Source organism: Leptodactylus fuscus, chromosome 1 (assembly GCF_031893055.1).
Source record: "Leptodactylus fuscus isolate aLepFus1 chromosome 1, aLepFus1.hap2, whole genome shotgun sequence".
Taxonomy (NCBI): Eukaryota; Metazoa; Chordata; class Amphibia; order Anura; family Leptodactylidae; genus Leptodactylus; species Leptodactylus fuscus.
The window spans coordinates 139904400-139929817 of NC_134265.1; the positions used below are offsets into that span (position 1 = coordinate 139904400).

A 25418-nucleotide genomic window follows, 5' to 3' on the forward strand; every position below is an offset into this window, starting at 1 on the left:
GGACTGGACACCCAGCTGGGTATGCACGTCCACGTCCTCGCCCACGTCCCCTGCTGCTACGCTGCATTAAGCTCTGAAAACAGCTTTTATTTCCTGCCTAACCAAAGCTATGAAAGCACTTTATCGCCCTCAGAACAAGCTCTCCCTATCACTCCAAAACTGAAATAACACGAATATGGCGGTGGCCATTCTTATGAATGGGAGGTCACATGTTTTCAGCAGCCAATGGGTTTTTTCAATTTTTTTCACTGCCTCTGTTGTCGTAGTTCCTGTTCCACCTGCCCTGTACAGATATTGGTGCAAAAAATGCACCAGGGAAGGTGGGAGGGGACACAAATTTTTACTGCATATGCGGCCTTGTATTCAATTGTGACCTAATACATCGAACGCCATGATATTTGATCAAATACCTATTCGATCGAACGGTGTTATCACACAAATGAAGAATTCTGGTGTATTTTGCCTAGTAAATTTCCCAAATATATTTGAAGAAATCTTTTAAAATTAGTTGATCTAGCAATTAAAAACATTACATTTTTACAGTACTATACTGCATAACAGAATGACAATTGCTCTTAACTAAATGACACACAGATTAGCAAAAAAAAAAAAAATCCAAACAAACAAAACAGATTAGATGGTAAAATGGACAAAGATTAGCTCATAGACCAGTTTTATAGATCTGTGTAGATCAACAAACTCCAATCAAAAATACACTAAGCGATTAAACAAGTTATTGATCTGTTCAAAAAAACACTAAGTACAAGATCTTTGTAATTATTAACGCTTTTCTCTTGCAAAAGCCAAGGCTAACAGATGTTAAGGAGGCTATATCATTGGGAAAAGCCATTTGTAACTAAGCACATGCTTGCATAGCCTTTAGAAAGGCTATTCCACACTTACCTTTTGTATGTAAATCGCCTCAGTAGTTTTTGAATGAGCCTGTTTTTACACATATGCTAATTAGCTTTGAGCATGCACCTGGAAGTCTCAGTAAGCACTCTCTCTGCTGTGAGTGTGCAGCACAGGCTGCTGCTGACTCATCTCCCTGCTCTTTCACACACACATAGCAGATAGAGTGCTCACTGAGACTTTCAGGTGCACACAGGAGGCTAATTAGCATATGAATATAAAAAAAAAAAAAAAAAAAAAAAAGTTCATTCAAAAACTACTGAGGCAATTAACATACAAAAGATACATGTGGAATAGCCTTTCTAAAGCCTATGCAAGTATATGTTTAGTTAAAAATGACTTTTCCCAATGATAGAGCCCCTTTAATGTGCTGACATAAAGATAACTCATTAAGGATCCCAAAACGAAATTTGTCATATAGGGCTGAGCAATTTTGCCTCAAAATAAGTACCACACACTGGAGGATTAAATACGCGGCTCTGCAAACAGTACCTCACATCAGAGCTTTACTCCAGGATTTCATAGCAACCCAGCCATTTTTCTTCACTGAGGTATGTCAACTTTAAAGGGGCAGGGGGCTGTGGGCGACACTATTATACAAGGTCACATTCACACAGCTTTACTCCAGGTATCCATAATAACCGATCGCAGGCTTTTCACTGATATCCAAAGCGAGACACACATGATCACATGACGCTTACGGACACAAACAACATGCAAAATACCCTAGTGCAAAACTGGGCAATTTTTATGGGGCCACTACACAAACAAAATATGAAATATACCTGTGCGAAGCCGGGTCCTCCTGCTAGTACATTATATATTTGGTGGCATATCAATTTTTTATACATAAGGTAACAAAAGAATACCGAATTTCAGAGCACATTGTGAGGAAGGCACCTGGTTAATGCTTCCACTGCCCATCAGCAGTACAATGTGGTACTTTTAACTTGTGGATCTAATGTAGAAGGCATAAGAAGTCTACTGACTTGTCGTGGATTGTTCAATGAGGATTAGCTTCTATTCAGTGCAAAAGGGCAAATTCTACATGCTGCAAATTTTAGCAAAATGTACATATTCTTTCAGATGTCTCACCTCACCGATAAAAATAATTTACGTCTGTTTTATTTAAATTTGACAAAAAACCAAAAACAATAATAAAGGGCTTATTTCAGCTCTTAGGGTATGTTCACATGGCAGAATTTGCTGTGGATTTGGGGGCGGATTTCTCTCCTGAATCCACGGCAGATCCTGCCTCTTATTGTTTTCAATGGGAGGCAAAGATTGCGGCTGGATGGGGAAAAAAAGAAGTGTCCTGCTCGATCTTGCTGTGGCTCAAATCTCCCTGTTGATTAGGTTGGTACACTCCATAAGGTCGCGGCTGACCGTGGGCAAAAATGTCAGCAACAGAAAATGAAGAGGAATTCCCATTTTCCACCATGTGAAAATACCCTTTGGTTTAGTGCAGCGAGACTGAGCAGGACGCATATGCATATATATATATATATATATATATATATATATATATATATATATATATTTTTTTTTTTTTTATTATTTTTTTTTCTTCAGTGTCCTGCTGCAATCTCTGCCTCCAATTGAAAATAATAAGAGGAGGATTCTGGGACATAATTTGGGGGTGGATTCAGGGGCAGAATCCATTCCTAAATCTGTGGCAAATTCCTCAATGTGAACCTGTGCTTAATGTGCCATTTGCTTTAGCTTTACTCTGCCCTTACATTAGTGAAACAGGAAAGTATAACTAGCATACAATGTTACAATGTTCTTAATAGGTTTTTCCACCTCCTATACTATAAGCCTGAGATAACACCTAAAACTCCTAGCAGTATAAAAAGTGTGTAATAAGTCAGACACATGCTATATACAGGAGTTAGACTTATAGTGAATCCTACGTATAGCAACCCCCTAGTAGGAATGAAACATGTTTTTCTGAGAGGGGTGGTAGTCTCACAGAATGTAGCAAATTTGCCCTGGTTTAGATGAAAGTGGTTGTGATCTCAAAGTGGTTGCATATCACAAATTCCTGACTGACATGCAAAAGGTTCTGATATAAGATTAAAATAAATACATAAAAATTATATATATTAGATAGTACCTGACTGTTCTGAATAGCTCCCATGTTTGAAACAGGACTTATTGTTTTAACCAAACCAGGCATTTCATATAAAGTTTGTGGTGCTTGCAGAGAGGCAATTTTATTTTCATTCAATTGCTTGTTAAGCCAGGAAATTACTAGAAGGCAAAGAAAAAAAAATTAATATCACTAATACTGTGCAATGAAAGCAGGAATGGATATCAACAAAACTATATAAATAAAAGACGTTTTTCTTCTTACTCATCACAGTTAGATTTATATCTGAATCCTCTTTGCATCATGATGTACAAATATATGGACAAGAGGGCACAGACTAGTTTGTGTATATGATAACTAGTATAGTAGTCTTTTACACATTGGCACATCCAATAGCAAGCAAATCTGTCATTTAATATTTCCTTACCTACTTGGCAGCGGCATAAGACAGAGGGGAGCAGAGCTCTGTAGTACATATAAGCTTATTTGATTAACAGAAGGGCTTCCGAACAAAAGCAGAATAAATGAGTCCCTCTTACCCCACCTGCACAGCCTACTATACACATACACTGAACAAGGACATCTGCCAATTACTAGGTATGGTCCAGTTTAGCAGGACCAATTTTCTTGTCCAGTCAGCCAGCAACCATGTAAAGCATAATAGGAATAATGGGCATAGACTGTATCAACATTTAATAAATTTATGAAGAATACAATTAGACACATCAATGTGAAGAGCTTTGGGGTTTTTTTTTTACAAAAAATTTTTCTTGTTCAGGGGCAACACAGTGGCTCAGCGGTTAGCACTGTAGCCTTGCAGCGCTGGAGTCCTGGGTTCAAATCCCACCAGGAGCAACATCTACAAGGAGTTTGTATGTTCTCCCTGTGTTTGCATGGATTTCCTCCCATTCTTCAAAGACATACTGATAGGAAAAAAAAAAAAGTAAATTGTGATACCTATATGGAGCTCACAATCTACATTTAAAAAAATAAATTCTTGATCTAAATGCCATCAATCTACCAGACTGACTGATTTTCTAAATTTTAAATCATCAACTGTGAGAGTTTTTTTCGCAAAATGTCTTGAAAATGGTAGTTCCAGTCTCTGCTTACAGATAGAACTTTTATGTCTAATGATCAGAGTCCTAATTTCCAAATTCTTTCACCCACATAAATTAAATTACACCGTAACATATCAAAACAAAAACTGTTCTCCAATATGATCTTCAGTACTAGTCTGGGGGTATAGAAAACTATCATCACTTAACACGTTCATATAGTTGGAACAGTTTAGGCAGGGGAAATTCCCCCGCGTTAACGGTCCTAGTAACTGTGGTGATTTTTCTGGCTGGCCCAATATCTGTTTTCACCAATATATTGTCAAGGTCTGGGGTTGCTAGGTGGGGTGGCATAGACACACAAGTCCAGTTTCTTTAGTCCAAAACAAAGGTAGAGTTTATTTTCACTCAAAAAGGTAGAGCAGAAACAAAAGGAAACAATACAAAAAAAATAAATCCCTGCTCGGATAAGCTCTAACTAAACAGAATAGGTTACCTCACCTAGAATAACAGAAATCCCCCACCCCCAAAAAAACAGTAGAATCGTTCAGGACACAGCCCCAAAAATATGACCCCTCTGTCAGGTCTCCAGCCAAGCTCTGTCCACAGTCTGCTGCTGGAGCAACTTCTTCAGCCGCCCTTGATGAGCAAACTCTCTGCAGTTGAGTCGCTGCTGCAACATTCCCAAAGTGTGGACTGGAGGGGGGTGGAATGACAGGTCCCACTACCAACCTACCTGCCATTCCTAAAAATCCAGCCCAATACTGAGAATTTACCAAAATGTTCAGCAGACGAAAGTTGTCTGCTGAGAACAAACATTAATTCTGGAGTGCTCTCATCTCACCCACCTTAGTAGTCTGGGTGAGATGTACACTCCCTCCATTACCTGACCAGCCATCGGCTTACAAAATCTTTTAAACTACAATCTCGTCTATATAATAATAATAATAATAATAATAATAATAATAATAAATTTTATTTATATAGCGCCAACATATTCCGCAGCGCTGTACAATTTGTAGGGTTCAAATACAGACAGAAAGATACATTACAAACAAAGTCGTTTCACTCAATGGGACTGAGGGCCCTGCTTGCAAGAGCTTACAATCTATGAGGTAGAGGGGGTGACACAAGAGGTAGCAGGGGCGGCATTGCTTATGCAGAGGTCAGACGCTTTTGTAATAGAGGTGACTGTCATTACATAAACATAAGACTTTATGAGCCGTCAACAGTCGTGTCCTTTAACTTGTGGATGGAGCTTGGACCTATGAAGTTAGCATGAGATGACATCATATCATGTGGGGAAATGTGGGAGCGGGGACAGAGGAGGGTTAAGGGTTTACGTTAGAAATTGTGATAGGCTTGTCTGAAAAGATGTGTCTTTAGTTTGCGTTTGAAAATGTAGAAATTGGGAGTTAATTTGATTGTCTGGGGTAGAGCATTCCAGAGGAGTGGTGCAGCTCGGGAGAAGTCTTGTATACGAGCGTGGGAGGTTCTGATAAAAGAGGATGTAAGTGTTAGGTCATTGAGTGAACGGAGAACACGGGTTGGGCGGTAGACAGAGATGAGGGAAGAAATGTATGGAGGTGCAGCATTATGGAGAGCCTTGTGGATGAGAGTGATAACTTTATATTTTATTCTATAATGAATAGGCAGCGAATGTAGCGACTGGCACAGACCAGAGGCATCGCTGTAGCGTCTAGCCTGATAGATGAGCCTGGCCGCTGCATTCAGAATAGATTGTAGAGGGGAGAGTTTAGTGAGGGGAAGACCGATTAGTAAGAAGTTACAGTAGTCAAGGCGAGAATGAATCAGAGAGACAATAAGTGTCTTTAGTGTATCTCTGGTGAGGAAAGGGCGTATTCAAGAGATGTTTTTGAGGTGGAGGTGACGAACGTGCGAGTGATTCAACATAAGGGGTGAAGGAAAGGTCTGCGTCAAACATGACCCCGAGGCAGCGGGCCTGCTGCCTAGGAGTTATAGTAAGGCCTGAGACTACAATGGATATATCAGGGACAGATCTATTAGATGGTGGAAACAGTAGTAGTTCAGTCTTGGAGAGATTTAGTTTCAGATAGAGCAGGGGTAGGGAACCTTCGGCTCTCCAGCTGCTGTGAAACTACAACTCCCAACATGCTCCATTCACTTCCATGGGAGTTCCAAGAACAGCAGAGCAAGTATGCATGCTGGGAGTTGTAGTTTTGCAACAGCTGGAGAGCCATATGTTCCCTACCCCTGAGATAGAGTGAGGACATGATATTTGCTACAGCAGAGAGACAGTTGCTGGTGTTCTGTATGAGTGCAGGGGTGATGTCACGGGAAGATGTGTATAATTAGGTGTCATCAGCATAAAGATGGTACCTGAAGCCAAATCTGGCAATGGTTTGTCCAATGGGGGCTGTGTAGAGAGAAAAGAGCAGGGGACCTAGGACCGAGTCCTGAGGAACCACAACAGCAAGGGAAAGAGGGGAGGAAACAGAGCCCGCAAATGATACACGGAAAGTGCGGTCTGAGAGATAAGAGGAGAACCAGGAGAGCGCAGTGTCATTGAGGCCAACTGAGCGGAGCATAGTGAGGAGGAGTTGATGGTCAAAAGCTGCAGAGAGGTCCAGAAGAATAAGAAGAGAGAAGTCACCATTGGATTTAGCCATTAGGAGATCATTGGAGACACTTGTGAGAGCCGTTTCAGTAGAGTGCAGAGCACGGAAACCAGATTGTAAGGGGTCAAGCAGAGAGTTAGCAGAGAGATAGCGGATTAAACGAGAATAGACCAGGCGTTCCAAGAGTTTAGAGATGAAGGGGAGGTTAGAGACAGGTCGATAGTTAGCAGCACAGGATGGGTCGGGGGGGGGGGGGGGGTTCAATAGCGGGGTTATAACAGCATGCTTGAAGGAGGATGGGAAGATTCCAGAAGAGAGAGAGAGGTTAAAAATTTTAGTAAGGTAAGTAGTGACAGCAGGCAACAGAGATTGTAGAAGGTGTGAGGGGAAGGGGTCACTTCTGCAGGTTGTAGGGCGAGATGAAGAAAGTAGTTGGGAGACTTCCTCTTCTGTAACAGGTTCAAAAGAGGAGAATGGACAGTCTGAAGTGCGGTTGGTGAGGGGATCATTGCTATGGTAGGTGGTGGGATCAATGCCACCTGGGGCTTGGGCAGTAATTTCCTGACGGATCTTATCAATTCTATCATAGAAATACGTGGCCAGGTCATCAGCATTAAGGTCTGTGAATGGCGTCTGCATTAATATGACATTAATGGAGGACATAAGAGCGTATCTATCAGAGCATATCATGACATTTGTTTTAAGAAGGGAGTCTTCAGGGAACAGAGTGGGGGGGGGGGGGAAGGAACACGTTCCGACATTAGGGATGCAAAATTAATTTATCTTTTAGTGATTGTTAAATATTATATATTTACAATATTCTCTAGCAGACATGGGGTTAACACTCTACTGACATCATAGTCTTATATTTTGGGTGCATGGGTGCGGTTAGAGTACACTATTTTAGAAATCTCCTTACATAGCTACAAGATGGAAGGTAACACCCACTCTCATGAATATAAAGGAGTAAGAAATACACATGTCTAGGTCTGTCTTTGGGAACACCAGGGTGGGTGGTCCAGGCAGATGGACATCCATGAACGTCGTAACCAGCCCAAGTCCACCAACCAGATGACAAGCATGAACAAAGCTGTAACTACAAGATATCCAGATGATTTAACTTCTCTGAAGATGTAAGCTATTGACAATTGACTGATATTTGTGTTATTTGGACATTTTCCCTGTTCCTGTGTTTTCCTTCAAGAGATTAATAAACCTCTACACTGTTTTATAACAAGCTGACTTCTTCCTATCGTGGATAAGGCCTTCAACACGTGACACAAGTCTATCCCACAATTTCAAGGCTAGGTACGGATATTTAACAGTGGATACAAGTCTCACCGGCAAATACAAGATATTTAACAGTGATCAATGTTTTTTGACTCCTGTAGATGGTCTAGAGAAGACACTTTAGAAAAAAAAAAAAACTTCGTATTTTTTTCATTTTGGAGTTACGTACTTTTAAGAGCTCAAATGCCATAAGAGACACTAACTCTGCAATATTAAGAAGGATTTTCTTCCAATCGAGACTTCTCATATATACATATCTTTGGGTTTTACATTTACTTCCATTATCCAATTGGTGTTAATTAATAGCCTCACTACCTAAAGAATTAATAGCCTCACTGCATAAAGAAATCCTATTTGGAAATGTTCTCAATATTCTCTGAATGAGAATCTTATATCACAACTTATAGTATAACTGTGCTTTTTTTTTTTTATACTATTGTTTAGAGAATATAATGTTTACCCTTTTTGTAATAAACCTTATTAGCAGATTTGGCTTCACTTTATTAAAATAGAAGGCTGTAAAAGTCTCATGGGCAGCATACTATATGAAGTATGAAATGGATAGATTTTACTATTTGAAAGCCAAACCTTCTAATAAAGTATCTGGGCAAAAAAAAAAAACAAAAAAACAATACATTTCTTACACAATAGTGAAAAGCAGTTACATTTTAAATACTAGAGATGGAGAGTCCTAAATTTGGGAGGAAAATGAGGGTTCATGTTATAGTCTGAATATAGTGTGGTGGGGGGGGGAGTGGAGACAGCGGAGTTCACAGGAGACAGGAAGGAAGGAATAGGATAATCCGCAATGGTACAGGGCCTGTGGCCAGATGGAGATGACCAGGTCCCCGCAGCACTAAGATAGTGATTGGGGAAAGCCCTGGTCCCCGACCGCTATACACATAGTCTTCCCAGGGAAGGAGAGTAAAAATAACAAACACAGGCTCCAGCAGTGAAGTCTGGGAAATGTGACCTCAGTTGCAGGCAGAAAAGGACCGAAGAAGATGTTGAAGAGAGAGTCTGACAGAGCGAGAAGGAGGAGTTTAAGCGTTTGTTATTTTTAATCACATCCTCTGGGCCTGCGATTATTATACACTGGGGTCTGAAGAGAAGCACAAAATATGTCCCTCTATCAGAACTTCTAAGCTATAACAGTGACAGTAGCAGATCCCCCGTCAAATTCTTTTTTCCCTATTTTCCTCCTCTTAAACCTAGGTGTGTCTTATGGTCTGGTGCATCTTCTAGTCCGAAAAATATGGTAGCATGAGCTTTATAAATCTTATATCAAGTGAAAAAAATTGTGAAGTGGATGGTTGTTTATATAGTATTCTAGTCCTTTGTGGGACAGAGGTTAAAAAAACAAAAAACAAAAGTAAAGTAGATAGTGAAGTGAGGAAAAGGCCACCACCACTAACAAGTGACATTGTGATTCATTTAACAGTAGATAATGCCAAAACAAAATAGTTCTACAACACTTGCCATTCTCATTAGTTTTCAACAGTTGCTTGCTCTCTTCCAATTTCTCTGTTGTGCAGTCTAGCTGTTCTTGCAACTTCAACAACTAAAAATGAATTTTAACAAAAAAAAAATCATATGCAATCATAATAAGCAAAACAAAGCATCTGCATTTTTTTCTTGTGTGCATTAACAGGACATTACATGATCATGCGGCCTCCTTGTGGACGGAATACAAGCGCTAGTGTGAACCAACTCTTACTCCGATCATCCCACGTTCAAAGTCACTTAACTCGTAACATGCTGCCATGTTCACGAGACACCTGTCTGCATCAGACTGCTCAGATATCCTGGCGACACTAGCACCATAGGCCGCATTGCGTCACACTGTTTGAGCATCATATCTGACACAACTGACGCCTTCCTGTGACTTTTGGCCACTGAGTGCATATTCTAGACAAGCCTCAAGTGGCTATCAGCTGTCCTAGCGATAGATTTCTGCTGGCTTTAGATGCTTCAACAGCAACTCACCAGAGCATCTATAAAGTTAACAGCTGCAATCAGTGAAGCAATTTGTAGCTGTTCGTGGTGGAAGGCTGCCGCACAAGGAGAAGGCTCCTTCTCCATACTCCCCACCGTTCTGAAAACAATACATATAATTGCATTCTTTGGGATGATTTTTTTTTTTTTTTTTTTGGAAACAAACTGCTACCACAATAGGATGAGAGACTTGACAATTCTTAAGTAATGCACATATAACTTTGTCTAACATCAACCTCCTCAAACTACTGCCTGTGTGGCTTGGCTAACGTGAACCTACTGGTGGCTAACTCACTGCAAGCTACATTAGCAGAGTTTTTGAAATAGAATTCAATTTGCTCATAACATAGCACAAAAATACCTCATCTTCTTTCAACTTCAGACTCTGTTTTACATTAGTTAGCTCTGTTTTATCCTTTTGAAGTATCTGATCCTTCTCTCCCAAAAGCTTTTCTTGTTGCATTGTTACAGCATTTTTTAGCTTCATTTTGTCTACCAATTTCTTCATATCTGTTTGCAATTTTTTGATAATTTCATTTGCCTATAAGGAAGACAAAGCGTATCAACAACTTGTGCAGCAATAAACAACCATGAAAGGCTGACAGGCTATAAAAATGATCTTACTTTTATCAGCTCCTCAGAAAGGGATTTGACAGTGGTTTCAAGCTTCCCAGTTTGTAGTTGTTTTTGTTCTAAAGATTCTTCTAGCTGTTTCTAAAGAACAAAAAAACAAACCAAAAACACATACATAAAAACTCTAAAGACATACTGACAGGGAATTTAGATTGTGCAACCTACTTGGACAGTGCTAACAATATCTCTGGAAAGCGCTGCGGAATATGATGGCGCTACACAAGTAAGGAGGTTACAAGATTTTAATAACGGACATTAGCAGAATCATCATAAATCCATTAAAAAGCCCACTGATTTCAAAGGGATTTTACCTGTTTCCATCATTGTCTGTTTACACCACATCCATCACATGTCCATTAATGTCTGTTACGATAGTTGTCCAGTTTTTTTTTTTTTTTTTTGTGTTTTTTTAACAACTTCCAGACCGCCCATAGAGTATATACGTCCAGATAGTGGTTGCCTAGTTCTGACAGGAAGTACCGGTACATCCAATCAGAACACAGCTGCTGCACGGAGATTGTGCAGCTGCTTTCACTGGGAGCCGGCTGTAACTTCAGCCGGAGCTCCCAGAGAGAAGACTGGGAAGGTTTATTCCCTTTCCTGTCTTCTCGATCGCTGTGTATATAGCGCACAATGAGCGCTGTATACACGGCTATGGGTGCCGCCATGCTGCGGCCGCCCTCTGACCCGTGATCCGCCGGGCTCAGTATCTTAGAAGAGCTGCTGGGTCCTACAGGACCCAGATCAGCTCTGTAAGTGTAAAGGACAGTGTGCAGGAGGCTGGATTCCTCCTGCAACTGACGCTAAATGTAGCAGCCTCAGTTATAGGGGAAATCAGACTACCTAACAAAAAAAAAAAAAGTGATCAGATGTCCGCAAAGGTCTCTTATGACCTTATGGGGACACAATCTGAAAAAAAAAATTAAAAAAAAAAGAAAAAAAAATTTAGTAAAAAAAGAAAAAAAAATAATTTAAAAAAATAAAATACGCTAATAAAACGCCGTTATTAAAGGTTATAGCCCCACCCCTGACAACACCATACAAAATAAAAAATACTGTAATAGAGAGGAAAAACTATTTTATAAAGTTTTTTTAGTAGCGCTTTGTGTTAAAAAAATAAATAAAGTGAAAACCAGACACAATTTCCCTCCTATTATGTTTATATTTTCCTGGATATAAAAAAAATTTAAACTCCTTTGAAAATAAAAACAAAAATAAAGCCCTATGTGTCCCCGAAAAAAGACACAAAAATTAGTTGAACGAAAAAAATGTTACAGCCCTCAAAACCGCACATACAAAAAACCCGAAAATGTGTCTGGTCCTGGACCACAAATTGGCCCGCTACTGAAGTGGTTAAAACAGATACTATCAAAACAGACATTCAATGGTAATGTGAACCCATCCTAAGTAAAATAGATAAATACATACATACATACATACTGATTCACTGTAGCAGATACTGGTAGTATGATTAAATGAATTTAGCTATAATTACAAGTAAATGGCAAGATATAAACCTGTCCCCAGAAAGTATTTTAAAATGTCATATTGGCAAGTCTTAGATGATTATTATTATTTTTTTTTTTTAAATGAACAAGTTCCAAAATTGAAACAAACCTTATGTTCCTGAGCACCCTCACATGCCTCGGTGGTTCTTATCACAACTTCTTCTTTATCCTTTACTTCCTGTTCTAAAACAGCTGTCCGCATTTTATACTGGTTCAGGAGTTTTTCTTTCTCATGGCATTCACAGTCTAAGGTAGCATTCTCTCTCCGAAGAGAGGCTACCTCTTGCTTTGCTCTATGATTTTCCTAAAATGAATAAGAACAACAAAATTACATCTACATACAGTATATTAAGTGAAAAAAAGTAGATTACAAACAGATGTTACAAAGATTAATTTTTGGCTCAAGTGAACAATTTGATTTTTTTTTTCAGAAAATCTTCAAGTACATTGTGGGAGATTTATCAAGATGGATTTTTTTTTTTTTTTTACTCCATTTTGGTAGACTCTCATTGTGTTGGCATAATTAGCACATACTATATCAAATGCACAAAGTTTACTAAATTTGGTACATCTACAAGTTACAGGCTTCTGTCCTAAGATGTTACTTAACTTTTACCCCCACCCATTCACTGCATTGAGATGGAAACAAATTTGCACCTTTATTAAAAGTCACAGTTAATTACTCCGGCTACATAGAGTAACCATGCCCACATTTCCATCCACTTTTTAGAAGTGGAGAGATATATAAATGCTAAATTTGCACACAAAAATGTAAATCAATACCCTAGTCCTTCATTCCTCCTTTTCTCTTGGTCCCATTCCTCTCATTTATGAAAACCAAATGAATATTTTGTGTGCTCCAGAAGCTGAGCCATGTCCCCCTCCTCCTTTTACATGCACAGATATTTGATCAATTCTAGCTCCTTCAGACCATTATCAAGATCAGACCTGGGTAAAGCACGGCCCGCGGGCCATATCCGGCCCTCTGACCGATTCAGTCTGGCCTGCATAGCTTGACTGGGGAGGTGTATCTAGGGAGACGTGTCTTAGTGCCAGCAGGACAGTGCAAGAAGATGGAGACATGCGGTGTGTGTCCTAAGGTACTGAGAGGGGAATGTGAGATGCAAGGTGGAGAGTGTGTGCGTCGGTGTGTCTCAGTATCCTAGGGGCAGAGATGGAAGGGGAAGGTTATACTAGGGCAGACATGGCAGATGGAGGGGGGGGGGGGGCATGAAACTGGGGGTAGATGAAAGGGGCACTTAAACTGGATTGACATTAAACTAGGCGCCAATTGGCGGGGGCATTAAACCGTGGCGGTAGCTGGAGGGGGAACTGTCTGCCTCTAGTTGCCCCCAGTTTCATGTCCCGCTCCAGCTGTCATTAATTTATTGCCCCTCTCCAACTACCCCCACTGTTTAATGTCCCCCTCCAGCTGCTCCAGTTTCAAGTCCCTGCTAGTTTCCACCAGTTTAAACTGGGGCACCAGGAGAGGGACGTAATACCGTGGGGCAGTTGGAAGGGAACATTATAATGTGGGGGAATATAATGTATGGGTGACTGTAGAAGGATTACACTTTGTGGGGCACATGGAAAGGTTTGGGAGTGGACGAAGTCAACATAGAAGTGGGTGGAGCTAAATTTGCCACGGCGCGGTCCTCTAGCATAGCTTCAATTTCTTATGCGGCCCCATGGTAAAATTAATTGTCCACCCCTGATCAAGATGGTCCAAACCCCTCAATTCTGTCTTCAGCGAAAGACTGAGCAAATGACAAATCTGTTTTCTTTAGGACTTCTACAAGACAGTGTCAGAATCACACACAAAATGTGACACACTGTGGACAAATACATTTCCTGTTTTAACCCAAAAATGAATGCTAACTATAGCTCGTTTAAAACACCCCACCCATCTTACATAATTCAACAGTGATTATACATTTTACAACAAAATCCTCATATTATATACTGAAAATGTTTAGTTGGAATTTTCACTTTTCTCATCTGGGTTATAACTAATTTGCTATTCATGAAATCAAAGATTCCCGCCCTAGACAACACACCTCTTCCACTGCTGTAAGTTTGCCTTTGAGCTCTCGAATGCATGATTCTGACTTGTATCTCCTCTCTGTGAGATCTTTATTAAGTGCTTCCAACTCAGACACTCTGCTTTCCAAGTGATGCAATGCTCGGTTACTCGATGATTCCAGCTCCTTCTTCTGCTGTTCAAACTGATGCTGGTACTGGGTTTGAATCTATTAACAATGGACACTTGTTAACTCTTATATATACACATTTTTAAAAAGTTTATTTTTTTTTTATATCTATATCTAGCTATCTACATTTACCTATCTATATATAAAATAAAGCTCTATCTCTCACCGAAAAAAGATGCATAACTTAGTTGAATAACCCAAATAATAAAAATTACAGTTACAGTCTTCAAAACCGTACATGTGAAATACCCCAAAACGTACCTGGTCATGGACTAGAAATAGGCCTGATACTGAAGTGGTTAAAGGGGCTCTATCATTGAGAAAAGTCATTTTTAACTAAGCACATCCTTGCATAGCCTTTACAAAAAGTCTATTCCCCACCTACCTTTTGTATGTAAATTGCCTCAATTGTTTTTGAAGAAGTCCGTTTTTATTCATATGATAATTAGCTTCCAGCCAGCACAGGAAGTTCCCAACAGCCTCCTCTCTACTATTCTTTCCTATCTGTGTATGCAAGCAGGAAGTCAGCAGCAGTCTGTGCTGTACACATACATAGGAAAGAGTAGCACAGAGGGTGCACCGTGAGGCTAATTAGCATATGAATAAAAACGGGCTCATTGAAAAACCACTGAGGCAATTTACATACAAAAGGTAGGTGTGGAATAGCATTTCTAAAACCTATGCAAGGATGTGCTTAGTTAAAAATGACTTTTCCCAATGATAGAGCCCCTTTAAAGAGATTTTGATTTCAGGAGTTTTCTGGCATTGGACTCAAAATTTCAATGTATTGTGACATCCACGGTGGAAAAAAAGCATTGTTCATCACTGCTCCTGGATGGTTGGGAGGATGTTTAAATACCATTCTTTACTCATGGCAGGGTTTTTAGGCAAAACGGTTAGTGATCCTACTGCTCTGGGTGAAAATCAATGCACTCATGAAAGGTCTTAAGATTATATACGGTTAGGACTCATGGTAGCGTTCATCTGTCTATCTCTAGAAACCATTCTTCCACATGCCACTTCTCTCTAAGAAAAAAACCATACAGGGATTGGATTACAGAGGACTGGAAGGAGGAAAGGGAGTTATTTTATCTCACAAAGTCCCTGTGAGATTGGAGAAGACCAGGTGAGAACTACCATGAGTCCTGTATCAAGCCAACAATAAAGCATCCTGAGCCCATTTATGTGTGAGGTTGCTTTACATCCTCCAAGAGCAACTTCTCCCAACCATCCAAGCTTGGTGATGAACAATGCTTTCAAAAGCACAATGGAGTATCGGGTGACAAGGCAAAACATTGAAATGTTGGATTCACAGAGTTGAAACTTCTCAGATCTCAATCCCATTGAGAACCGGTGGTCAACCTATTGAAAAGCAAGCGGACAAACACAGAAATGTGACAAACTCCAAGCACTAAACATTAAATGTTAAAAACTGTATTTCAGTATACCATATACAAATATGACTAAAAGATCTACACTGAAGCAGAAAACTGACACATTGATTCAGTCTTAAAACTTGGACTACAGCTGTACACTACACTTCAAGACAGAAAACATATTGTTACATTTTTATTACATTATACATTGTGCTTCTTCTGCACAAAGTGTGACTGTCCATTAGTGAAACGCCTGTGACACAAGCTTTGATTTCCATACTACAAAGAGCTTTTATAGACACCATGACAGAACACAAGGTGAATACAGCAAATGCTACACTGAATAAAAAGGATTGCATTTCACACTGCCAATTGCTGTTTTAAATTAAATAAAACTAAGAATCACACACTAAAATGTCAGACCTGTAAGACTTTCTCCCTTTCAGCTGTGATCTCTTGTGTGTGCCTATTGGTTAATAAAGATGTTTGCGATGTCCATTCATTCCTCAGCTTATTGAGTTCCTTACATTTTTCTTCTAGAGCCTGTAAACAAATAAATGTCAATAAACTTGACAAATTAATTATATTTATATTTTAGCATTAAATAAACTAGAAAAGCAGAAATATTTACATAAAAATGAACAAAAAAAAAAAAAAAAAAAAAAAAAGTTATCAATGCATGTGAGCTCCATCAAAAAGTCTGCAGCCAGGCAGAATAAAGGGAGTCTGTCACCAGGATATATCAAACCAGTCACAGCACACTGTAGTGGACATAATGCCGTGCTCCATATTCTCTATAGATTGTTTTTCTGAACATGAACATGGTCTTTTTAATGATAGAATCCCTTTAATGCATATTATAAACTAGCATGGATGTCTTAACACACAAGACGTCTAACCTAAGAAGAAAAATAGGGGTAAACATTTGGCACCTATTTCACATCATACTGGAAACGGGTAGTATATACGTACTTAATCAACAGGCTCAGTAATTATATTGTATTGTTATAAGCAGTATTGCATATTAAAATCATGACACATAAAATATATACATAAACTCCTATATAATGGTATATAAGATTCCTCCAGTATACATATAACCGCAAAATAAATAAGTAAACAGCACTTAATATTTCTAGCGCACATAAGAGGGAAGAGTCAGAAATTTAAAATTAACTATGCATGGTGGGCTAGTCCCATAAAGCATGTACTACCCGTTCCCAGTAGGATAATGTGACGTTGATACCAAATGCATACCCATATTTTTCTTCTTATGTTAGACGTCTTTGGCGTTATAGTTGTTCCTTTACTGCATATTGCAAACTAGAACGAATGTCTTATACCAAGTGTTCCCAGGAGAAGTGGATCTGGTCTGTGGGTCATTTCTATTGACCATCGCTTATCTACATATATGCGACTATACTTCTTGTACTGTATGACTGCACATATGTATATATTAATTTATGTCCAGGAAAGGTCACTGCATTGACTGAAACGTTACTATGAAGTTACTCTATATGATCACTATGACATGTAATGAATAAAATACATAATTATCGTATATACTCGAGTATGAGCCGACCAGAATATAAGCAGAGACCCCTAATTTTACCACAGAAAACTGGGAAAACTTATTGACTCGAGTATAGGCCGAGGGGGGGGGGGATGCACCATTGCAGCTTAGTAACTCCATGGGGATCATAGTAATAGCAGTTAACCCCATCCTGTCCCTCACATTAACCTCCTGTGTGCCTCACATAAGAGTTACTGATATGTGGGACATATGGAGGTAATAATTAGGTATCTTCATAATTAAGGTCCTTCATTAGTACCCTCATGTGTCTCACATATCAGTAACCCTTATATGGGACACACAGGGGTTAATAAGAGGGATATGATGGGGTTAACTGTTATTAATGTGAGGCACATGGAGTTACTGAAACTAAATTAATAACCCCAAATGCCTGACATTACTAGGAATAGTAACCCCAGCAGATACGTTTGTTTTACTTTACTGTAGCTTCCTCTCCTCCATACAGACATCTTCCATAAGACACAATGAATCCTGGCCACTCATCTGCAGGGTAGATGCTAAATCCTAGTGTGCTAAAGGACCTCTGATGACGTCATGACCATGTGATCAGACTCTGGTGTGCTTCTGTACCCCGATGGTCAAGGTTTGACCTTTTTTTTAAAGAGGATGAAATAAAAACGAATGTTTTATGTATCCCGTGGCGGGTGAGTGCCCTGTTTTCTACATTTCACATCGATATGTCACTGCCTGTCTAGGTTTTTTCACAGTGAGCACCACCCTGGTGCCAATACTGACACAAGATTGTGAATACAAGCGTTGTCGCAGTAGTGCCGCTGACTACTTTGTTCTTTGCAATATAAGACTCTGGTGTGCGCAGAGCTACTAGGATTTAGACTTAACCTTATCTGCAGATGTTACATACCAGTGGCTGCAGGACCTTTGATGACATCACAGTCACGTGACCTCATGACAAACCAATCACAGAACAGTAGCACTAAAGGATCTCCCCCTTCCAGTTTTCTGTACTCCGTGGACCCCGACTCGTGTACAAGCCGAGGAGAGCTTTTTCAGCATGAAAAATGTGTTGAAAAAGTCGTCTTATACTCGAATATATATGGTATATATCCACTAATTGGGACGATGTGAAATCCCTTTCTTACCGTATTCAGGTTAGAATTACTGAGGCTCTGGCGCTGTCCTATAGCACTTCAGCCCGATTTGCAAATTTCTAAAAACTACTGTTTCAAAGAAGTTGTGTATTTATTTGACTCTTTCAAAATGTATGATGGTGCTTGGCATCATGTTCACTACAATGCACCATGGCTGGTGTGAAATTAAATAGCCGGTGACAGACTAAACAAGATCCGTCAGCAGTCCTTGCGTTTGCGCCTTAAGGGTTACTTCACACGGTCACAGAGGGGGCGGATTATGGCGCGGAATCCTAGTCGTAATCCACCCCCCTCACAATGATGGTCTATGGAGACCGCTAACGAGCTGCTGTTTCTTCAGACGGCTCGTTGAGCCGCGGCATCCGCCTCGTGGCAGCCGCCTCGTGGCAGCAACCTCCGGAGTCGGCCCATTCATTTGAGCCTACTCCGGAGGGTGAAGTTCGCAACTGTCGAAAGCCGTGACAGTCATGGCAGGCGGGTTTTGGCCCGAGAGTGACACGACTCCCCGCGCCACTCGATGCCAAAATCCGCCCTTCCGCTCCCCGTGTGAATGGGGCCTAATAAATCCTAGCTAATACCATAAAGTTCTACTAATTCTGTGGCAGCATATACACTGAATTTTGTATTGTATTGTTCCTCTGTTATTCCTTCAAGAAGTATTATCAGTTGGGGCATCACCCAGCAGTGTCAGACTGTGTAGACACAAGACCCAACTGGTAACACCCAGAGGTAATTTTATTTACACATTCCTAGAAAATATAACATACAGCGACAGTGATATGTAAAATTCTAAGCAAAGAAGCTCTAGAATGGTTATCATATAGGGAATACAAGTATTTATTTAAAAACCAATATGATAGAAGAGCTGACATACGTTTTAATGAATAGTTTCACTAAAGTTATCCTGCCACATTTCTTAGCAAACTTCAAATACCTGGATCACTATTAAAGCCCATTTGCCTTTTGGCATGGAAAAAATAAATAGATTTTTGTATTCACCACAAAATCATTGGGAGACATCGCATTATGGGTATAGACATGGCCACTTGAAGGCTGACACTAGGAATAACAAAAGATGTTGGCCCCGCCTCTGGGCTATACCCTCTCCACAGACAATATGTTAGCCAGTTTGTACTGCAGCAGTAGAAGAGACACAATAACATTTTTCTACCTAGGATATAATGGCAGATAATTAAGCGTGCGTTCCCTTCTCCCAGGACGAAGCGTTCTGAAGCTACAGGGGGAAGAAAAAAATAAGCGCCAGACATCCTCCTTTAGCCATTGTCAGCGTTTTTTCCCCCTTTTGTGGCTCTACCTCTCGCTCTGGAGGGCAGTCTTTACGGGACCCCCACTCCAAGAAGCCCTCCTTCAAAACCAGACCTGCATGACAATCCTGCACCAAGCCCTCCAGGCCTTCCTCTTCCAAGCCCTCCTCTGCCTATTGAAAGGGCTGTTTGACAGTACTATTACTAATTCTCTTGCATTCAAGATAGCAGACAGGACTTAATTTCCTGCCATCATACCCGAGGTAGAAAAGTTACAAGATGTGTATTGTATAACTTGTGCAATTGTACAATCTTTTTTAGTTAGTAAAAGTCATGCACAGATATACTGAACTTACAGTTCAAACTACTTTGCAAGACTTGCACTTTATAGTAGTACCAACCTGTTGTGCTATGCAAAGCTTTTGGGAAAACTCCTCTTCAGATTTCTGCACCTTTCCTTTAAGGACACAATTTTCTAACTTTAAAAGAAAATAAATAAAATTACATATAATATACACTCCTTGTAAAACAGCCATGACATTCCAGCGCAATATTTGATATTAAGAATATTGATTTGAAGGTAAACAGCCATCTTCATTTGCTAGCAAGTTATTACATCAGAAAAAGGCAGCCATAATATAGAGTTTTCGATGAACCACAAAAAACACATGCAGTTGCCATTAAAAGTTTACATACCCCACCAGATTTTTTTTCTTCTGGCCCTTCAGAGACTATGAATGATGACACAAACTTTTTCCCCACTCATGGTTAGTGGAAGCCATTTATTGTCAAACCTCTGTGCTTTCTCTTTTTAAATCATAATGACAACCAAAAACATCAAAATTACCCTGTTCAAAAGTTCACATACCCCAGTTCTTAATACAGAGTATTGACCCCTCTCACATCAATGACAGCTCAAAGTCTTTTGTGGTAGTTGTGGATGAGGCTCTTTATTTTCTCAGATGGTAAAGCTGTCCATTCTTCTTGGCAAAAGGTCTCCAGTTCCTGGGCTGTCTTGCATGTGTTGCTAGCTGGGCTGTAAGGAACACCCTTTTGACAGTGGGCAGAGATCGTTGCCGTTGTAACGGCAAGGATATCTCCAGACCCAGGGTACATAATGGGAAAGCCGACAGAGCGCTGAATTCAGTGCACAGTCTGCTTTTTATCAGTATATAAAACCACATATGCCCGAGGACATGAAAGGTCCTCATTAAAAACAGTACTCATCCATAGCCTTTTACTGTCAGAGGGGGCGTTGTGATTGTTTCTAAATCTGGAGACTACCAAGAAACCCACACACAGGTTGCACATTTCCTTTCGTGCTACAGCCAGCTTTGCCCTAAATGATTTTTGCCTTTGGGCAAAAATAACCAAATATCGCAAATTTAAAATTACTAGCAATAGTATCTGAACTCAATTGTTGGTATTCTGCATAAAGCAATCATGAATTATCTAACCCACAAATAGTGGCTGATAAATAATGTGTAGATCATATCAAATGCATCCACAGTAAAGAGGAGTTTGTCATGTATAATGAGCCAAAGGGATCACTAATACAGCTTCCCATAGAATGTATGTAATAACTGAACTTCCACTATACCACACATACCTCTTGTATGTAAATCCCTTCAGTTTTTGAATGAGCCCGCTTTTATACATATGCTAATTAGCCTCTAGCATGCACAGGAAGTTCTCAGCGAGCACTCCTCTCTGCTGTGTGCGAGAGCAGGGAGAAGAGTTGTCAGCAGCAGCCTGTGCTGATTAGCATCTCAATAAAAACGGGCTCATTCAAAAATTACGGAGGAGATTTACACCCAAAAGGTATGTGTGGAAAAGTCTTTCTAAAAGCTATGCAACTATATGTTTTTCCCAATGATAGAGCCTCTTTAAAAGGAAAACACCCCTTCCCTCCCAACATGGTTTGCCTAAAGAAGTCCTCAGGGGTAACCGGGTATAAAACTACAAACAAAATAAAGTGAACTACTGAAAAAAACGTCTTAATTTATTAAGGGTACGTAACCCCCTGTGCTCATTGCTAAAAATGTATGCTTGACCTATGAGATATAAAGGTGTATAGGTTGGGGCTAAGTCTTAGGTCTGTATGTGAAATTTCCTCCCCAGGATCCTATCTCTCCAACACATTTGTATACCCAAACAAACAACCCACTAGGGGTTAATGTTCATAGGCAGGGACAGACTAATTACATTGTCATCTTATTTAGAAATTTTACTCTATAAAACTGCAGCTTTTGTGATGTGTAAGAAAATATAGAAAGAAAGGGAGACAATCGATGCATTGGCTATCATTGCTACATTTACCTCATAGCACTATAAAGATTATAGATACTTTGAGTCACACTTGTATGTATAGTCTAGTGTTTAAATCATCTTGGTACAGACAACAGAGAAATAGCAGGAGCGTGTCATCATTAGTGGGATTGTATTAATAACTCAAACAGTAATTGGCAATATATACTTAATATTATACACATATAAACAAAGGCCGCCCTAGTAAAGGGAAAAACATGACAGTATTTTCAAAAAAGGTGTAAATGAGGGCTTTACTTTTTCGGCCTATTAAGCTTAAGGTTCTTTCACATCACGTTTTGTAGGTCCGCCTGACATACGTTTTTACAGTTGTTTACCTTATAAAAACGTGTCAGTCAGCAGACCCATTGACTCCAATGAAAAAAAAAACAAACTCCGTTGTGGCTTGAAAATGTCCCTCTCCGTTATTTCTAAGGGAGCGTTCACACTACCATTGGTGTCCGACAGGTAGTGTCCGCTCCTAGTGTCCGCTCAAAATCTGTCACGGACATTAGGAGCGGACACTAGCTGTGTCCGTGACACCTGTCATTCATTTCAATGGGCATCGGTGCGTTCTTTTGCACTCCGTGCCCGTCCTTCCCTGTCCGCAAGTGAAGATGTCCGACTTCTCAAGCGGACAGAAAAACCCTACATGCAGTGTTCTCCTGTCCGCTTGAGAAGTCTGACATCTTCACTTGCGGACAGGGAAGGACGGGCACGGAGTGCAAAAGAACGCACCCGATGCTCATACTACTATGCTTTTCTGTCCTTTACCCACAACAGATCCGTGACGGGTTGTTCTCCTTTTCCTTCACTTCTCTATGTGAGCGGATGCCAGACATGATGCATCTTGTATCTTATACAGTCTGTTTATAAGCCCGCCCCACCCCCATTAACTACAACTCTGCCCTTTGTGCATGGTTGGAAGAAGAATGGGAAGCCAGAAGAGAGGAACTTTTCTCCTCCCTTTCCTGGTCACAGCACTAGAGATTCTGCCATTGTGATCCCCTTAGGGAGTAATGTCTGTCCCATCCTTACCTGGTCCCAGCAGGACTCTGCCATTTAGTGACCCCTTCATGGCATTGTTTCTTTTATCTGCTGCTAGTCTCTGAACCCGGTCTATTGCACCTCACCACCTCATTCAGGAGCCGGGACTAGCGAGCAGTGAGAGGTGGGGGAGGGGCAACACTCGGAGCAGCAGATAAGAGAAACCATACCATGGAGATGTCACAAATGTGATTCCTACTGGGACAAGGTAAGGGAGGGGGCAGACATTTAATTTAAGGGGATCATAATGGCAGAATCTCTAGTGCTGGGACCAGGGGTGGGGGAAGGGGTAGCAGCCATTAGGGGCAGCACATGTGGCTGCTCCTCCCCCACATGCTCTACCCCTAATGGTACTATGTGAAGCACATGTGGGGGGGGGGGGGGGCAGAGGAGCTGTCCCCCCCAAGCACAAGTAACAACACTTTTTTTTTTTTATTATTATTATTTGTGCTGTGACTTGTAGTGCTTGGGGGACAGCTCCTCTTTCTATTAAACTTTAATTAGTGTTTCACAAGATAAGCAGATTTTTTTTAAGCAAAATACTGATGCAAATAGATGCACATCTGTTAACGAATCAGTCTTTTTGATGCCGAATTGACATCAGTTTGCATCAGTTTTTTTGCTTAAAATAACGGATCCATTTAACTGATCAGTTAAAGTGATGTGAAAAATGTGATGTGAAAGCACCTTTAGACTGTCTAGCTTTTCAAACCACCATGCTTCACTTTTTTTTTTTTTTTTTTTAATTATCACCCTTTCAGATGATTTAAAATGAAAAATCAACTGTGGCTCTTCCGTTTAACATTAATTATGCATTACAGTGTCTGACAGAATAAAATGTGCCTTTATATTTTGTAGAATAAAAAAAATAAATAAAAACATACATAAATTTATAATTTTTTTCTGGGGGGGGAATATGTCAATAGAGCTGCAAGCCTTGATCACTTATTACATTTATAGGAGCAATGGCAAAAAATTATTTCTGTGTATTACAGCTGACACACTGCAAAACAGCTCCCACTCATCACATCACATCATTTGGATTAATGGCAAATACTACTAAAAAAAAAAAAAAAAAAAAAAAAAAAAAACCACATATATCATGCATTGTACAAATATTAAATTACAGCCATTACTAACCTTTAAACTTTTAATGCAGTCAGCAAGATATTTCTTTACATCACTGTCATTCCCTTCTAAAAGTTTTAATGAGAGGTGAACAAGGTGCTTGAATGGATTTGTTTCAATTATATTTAGATTTGCAGACAGACAGTCAAGTCCATTTGAAGATGTTAGGAGCTGCAGCAAGAACCTTTAGAAAAAATATATATATATATATTTTTTAATGTGGCACAAGATAAGAGATTTGCCAAGTTTAAAATGGCTAGAAATAGATATACTGTATACATGAAATACATTTATTCAACTGACAACAGTGTCTTGTCAAAAATAATTTTCCTTCAAAAATCTCTCAGAGCCCATTAGAATCTTCTTTGTGACAAAAGCAGCATGTGAAGGGCATAATCCTTTTTTCGCAGCCCAGCGTGAATGTTCTACAGCAAAGCAATCAATTTGTATATGCCTTCAAATAAACACCACGTCTAAACTTCTATCACTCACAACCACTCTTCAGCAACTGGGAAAGAAACATCCATTTAATAAGAAAGGAGATAGGAAACGGGTATAACCAAGAAAAAAAATAAATAAAAGCCTAGACTACATACTATCTTTATATTATCAGAGAGGTGCACATGGTGAGTGTCAGTCCATGGCTCTCATCAAACATCATAATAACCTCGTCCAACCACATGCAGACTTCTTTTTCCTAAGGTGTTACACATTGGAAGCGTTATCTTTCAAGGAGTAATGACCCAGGGCAGAATCAAGTACACTTGCAATCTTCCTGCAGATCGATACAATGAGCTAAACAACACAATAAAGTCTTGTACTCTAGAGCAGTCTCTAAGCGTCTTATTCTTCAAACAACAAATTTTGACACCAATACTTCAAATATAATCTAAACTGCATATTTCCCTTAAAAAGCAGCTCATGCACAGCAAGTGTATAAAAGTTAGATGCATTTCTATAGTCCTATACAGATTAATTTTAAAAACTGGACTCCCTAAAGCTGCCATATTTAGTACTACCTGTCTTATCAGTTGGGGTAAGGGGATAATCATACACATTAGGGAGAGAGTGCACCTGCACAGGCGTACGGAGACTTACAAGCCTATTTCTGCTCCGCTGGGGTGTATGGGTAAAACATGCAAATCTATTCTCCAGGATGTAATTAGGAGAACAGTGCCTCTGTTTGCTGCCCTCTATGGGCAGCCCCCTTAACATCATGCAGGACTCATTTAGTGAGCCTAATAACATAATGTGGGGATCATTGCCAAACTAGTATTTCTATTCCAAAAGGAAC

At 39.9% G+C, this 25418-nt stretch overlaps 1 protein-coding gene across 1 annotated transcript in view; it reads right to left on the reverse strand.

The window, feature by feature from the left end:
* The window catches only part of LOC142194330 (spindle assembly abnormal protein 6 homolog), a 67079-nt gene that overhangs the window by 20702 nt on the left and 20959 nt on the right, over positions 1-25418 (reverse strand). The window contains exons 5-13 of the mRNA XM_075263389.1: positions 24137-24308; positions 20044-20121; positions 16098-16217; positions 14146-14337; positions 12198-12392; positions 10572-10661; positions 10309-10488; positions 9432-9513; positions 3029-3165 (exon numbers count right to left, since the gene is read on the reverse strand). Coding sequence (XP_075119490.1) covers positions 3029-3165; positions 9432-9513; positions 10309-10488; positions 10572-10661; positions 12198-12392; positions 14146-14337; positions 16098-16217; positions 20044-20121; positions 24137-24308 — 1246 coding nt within the window. The remainder of the gene's footprint in view (positions 1-3028; positions 3166-9431; positions 9514-10308; positions 10489-10571; positions 10662-12197; positions 12393-14145; positions 14338-16097; positions 16218-20043; positions 20122-24136; positions 24309-25418) is intronic.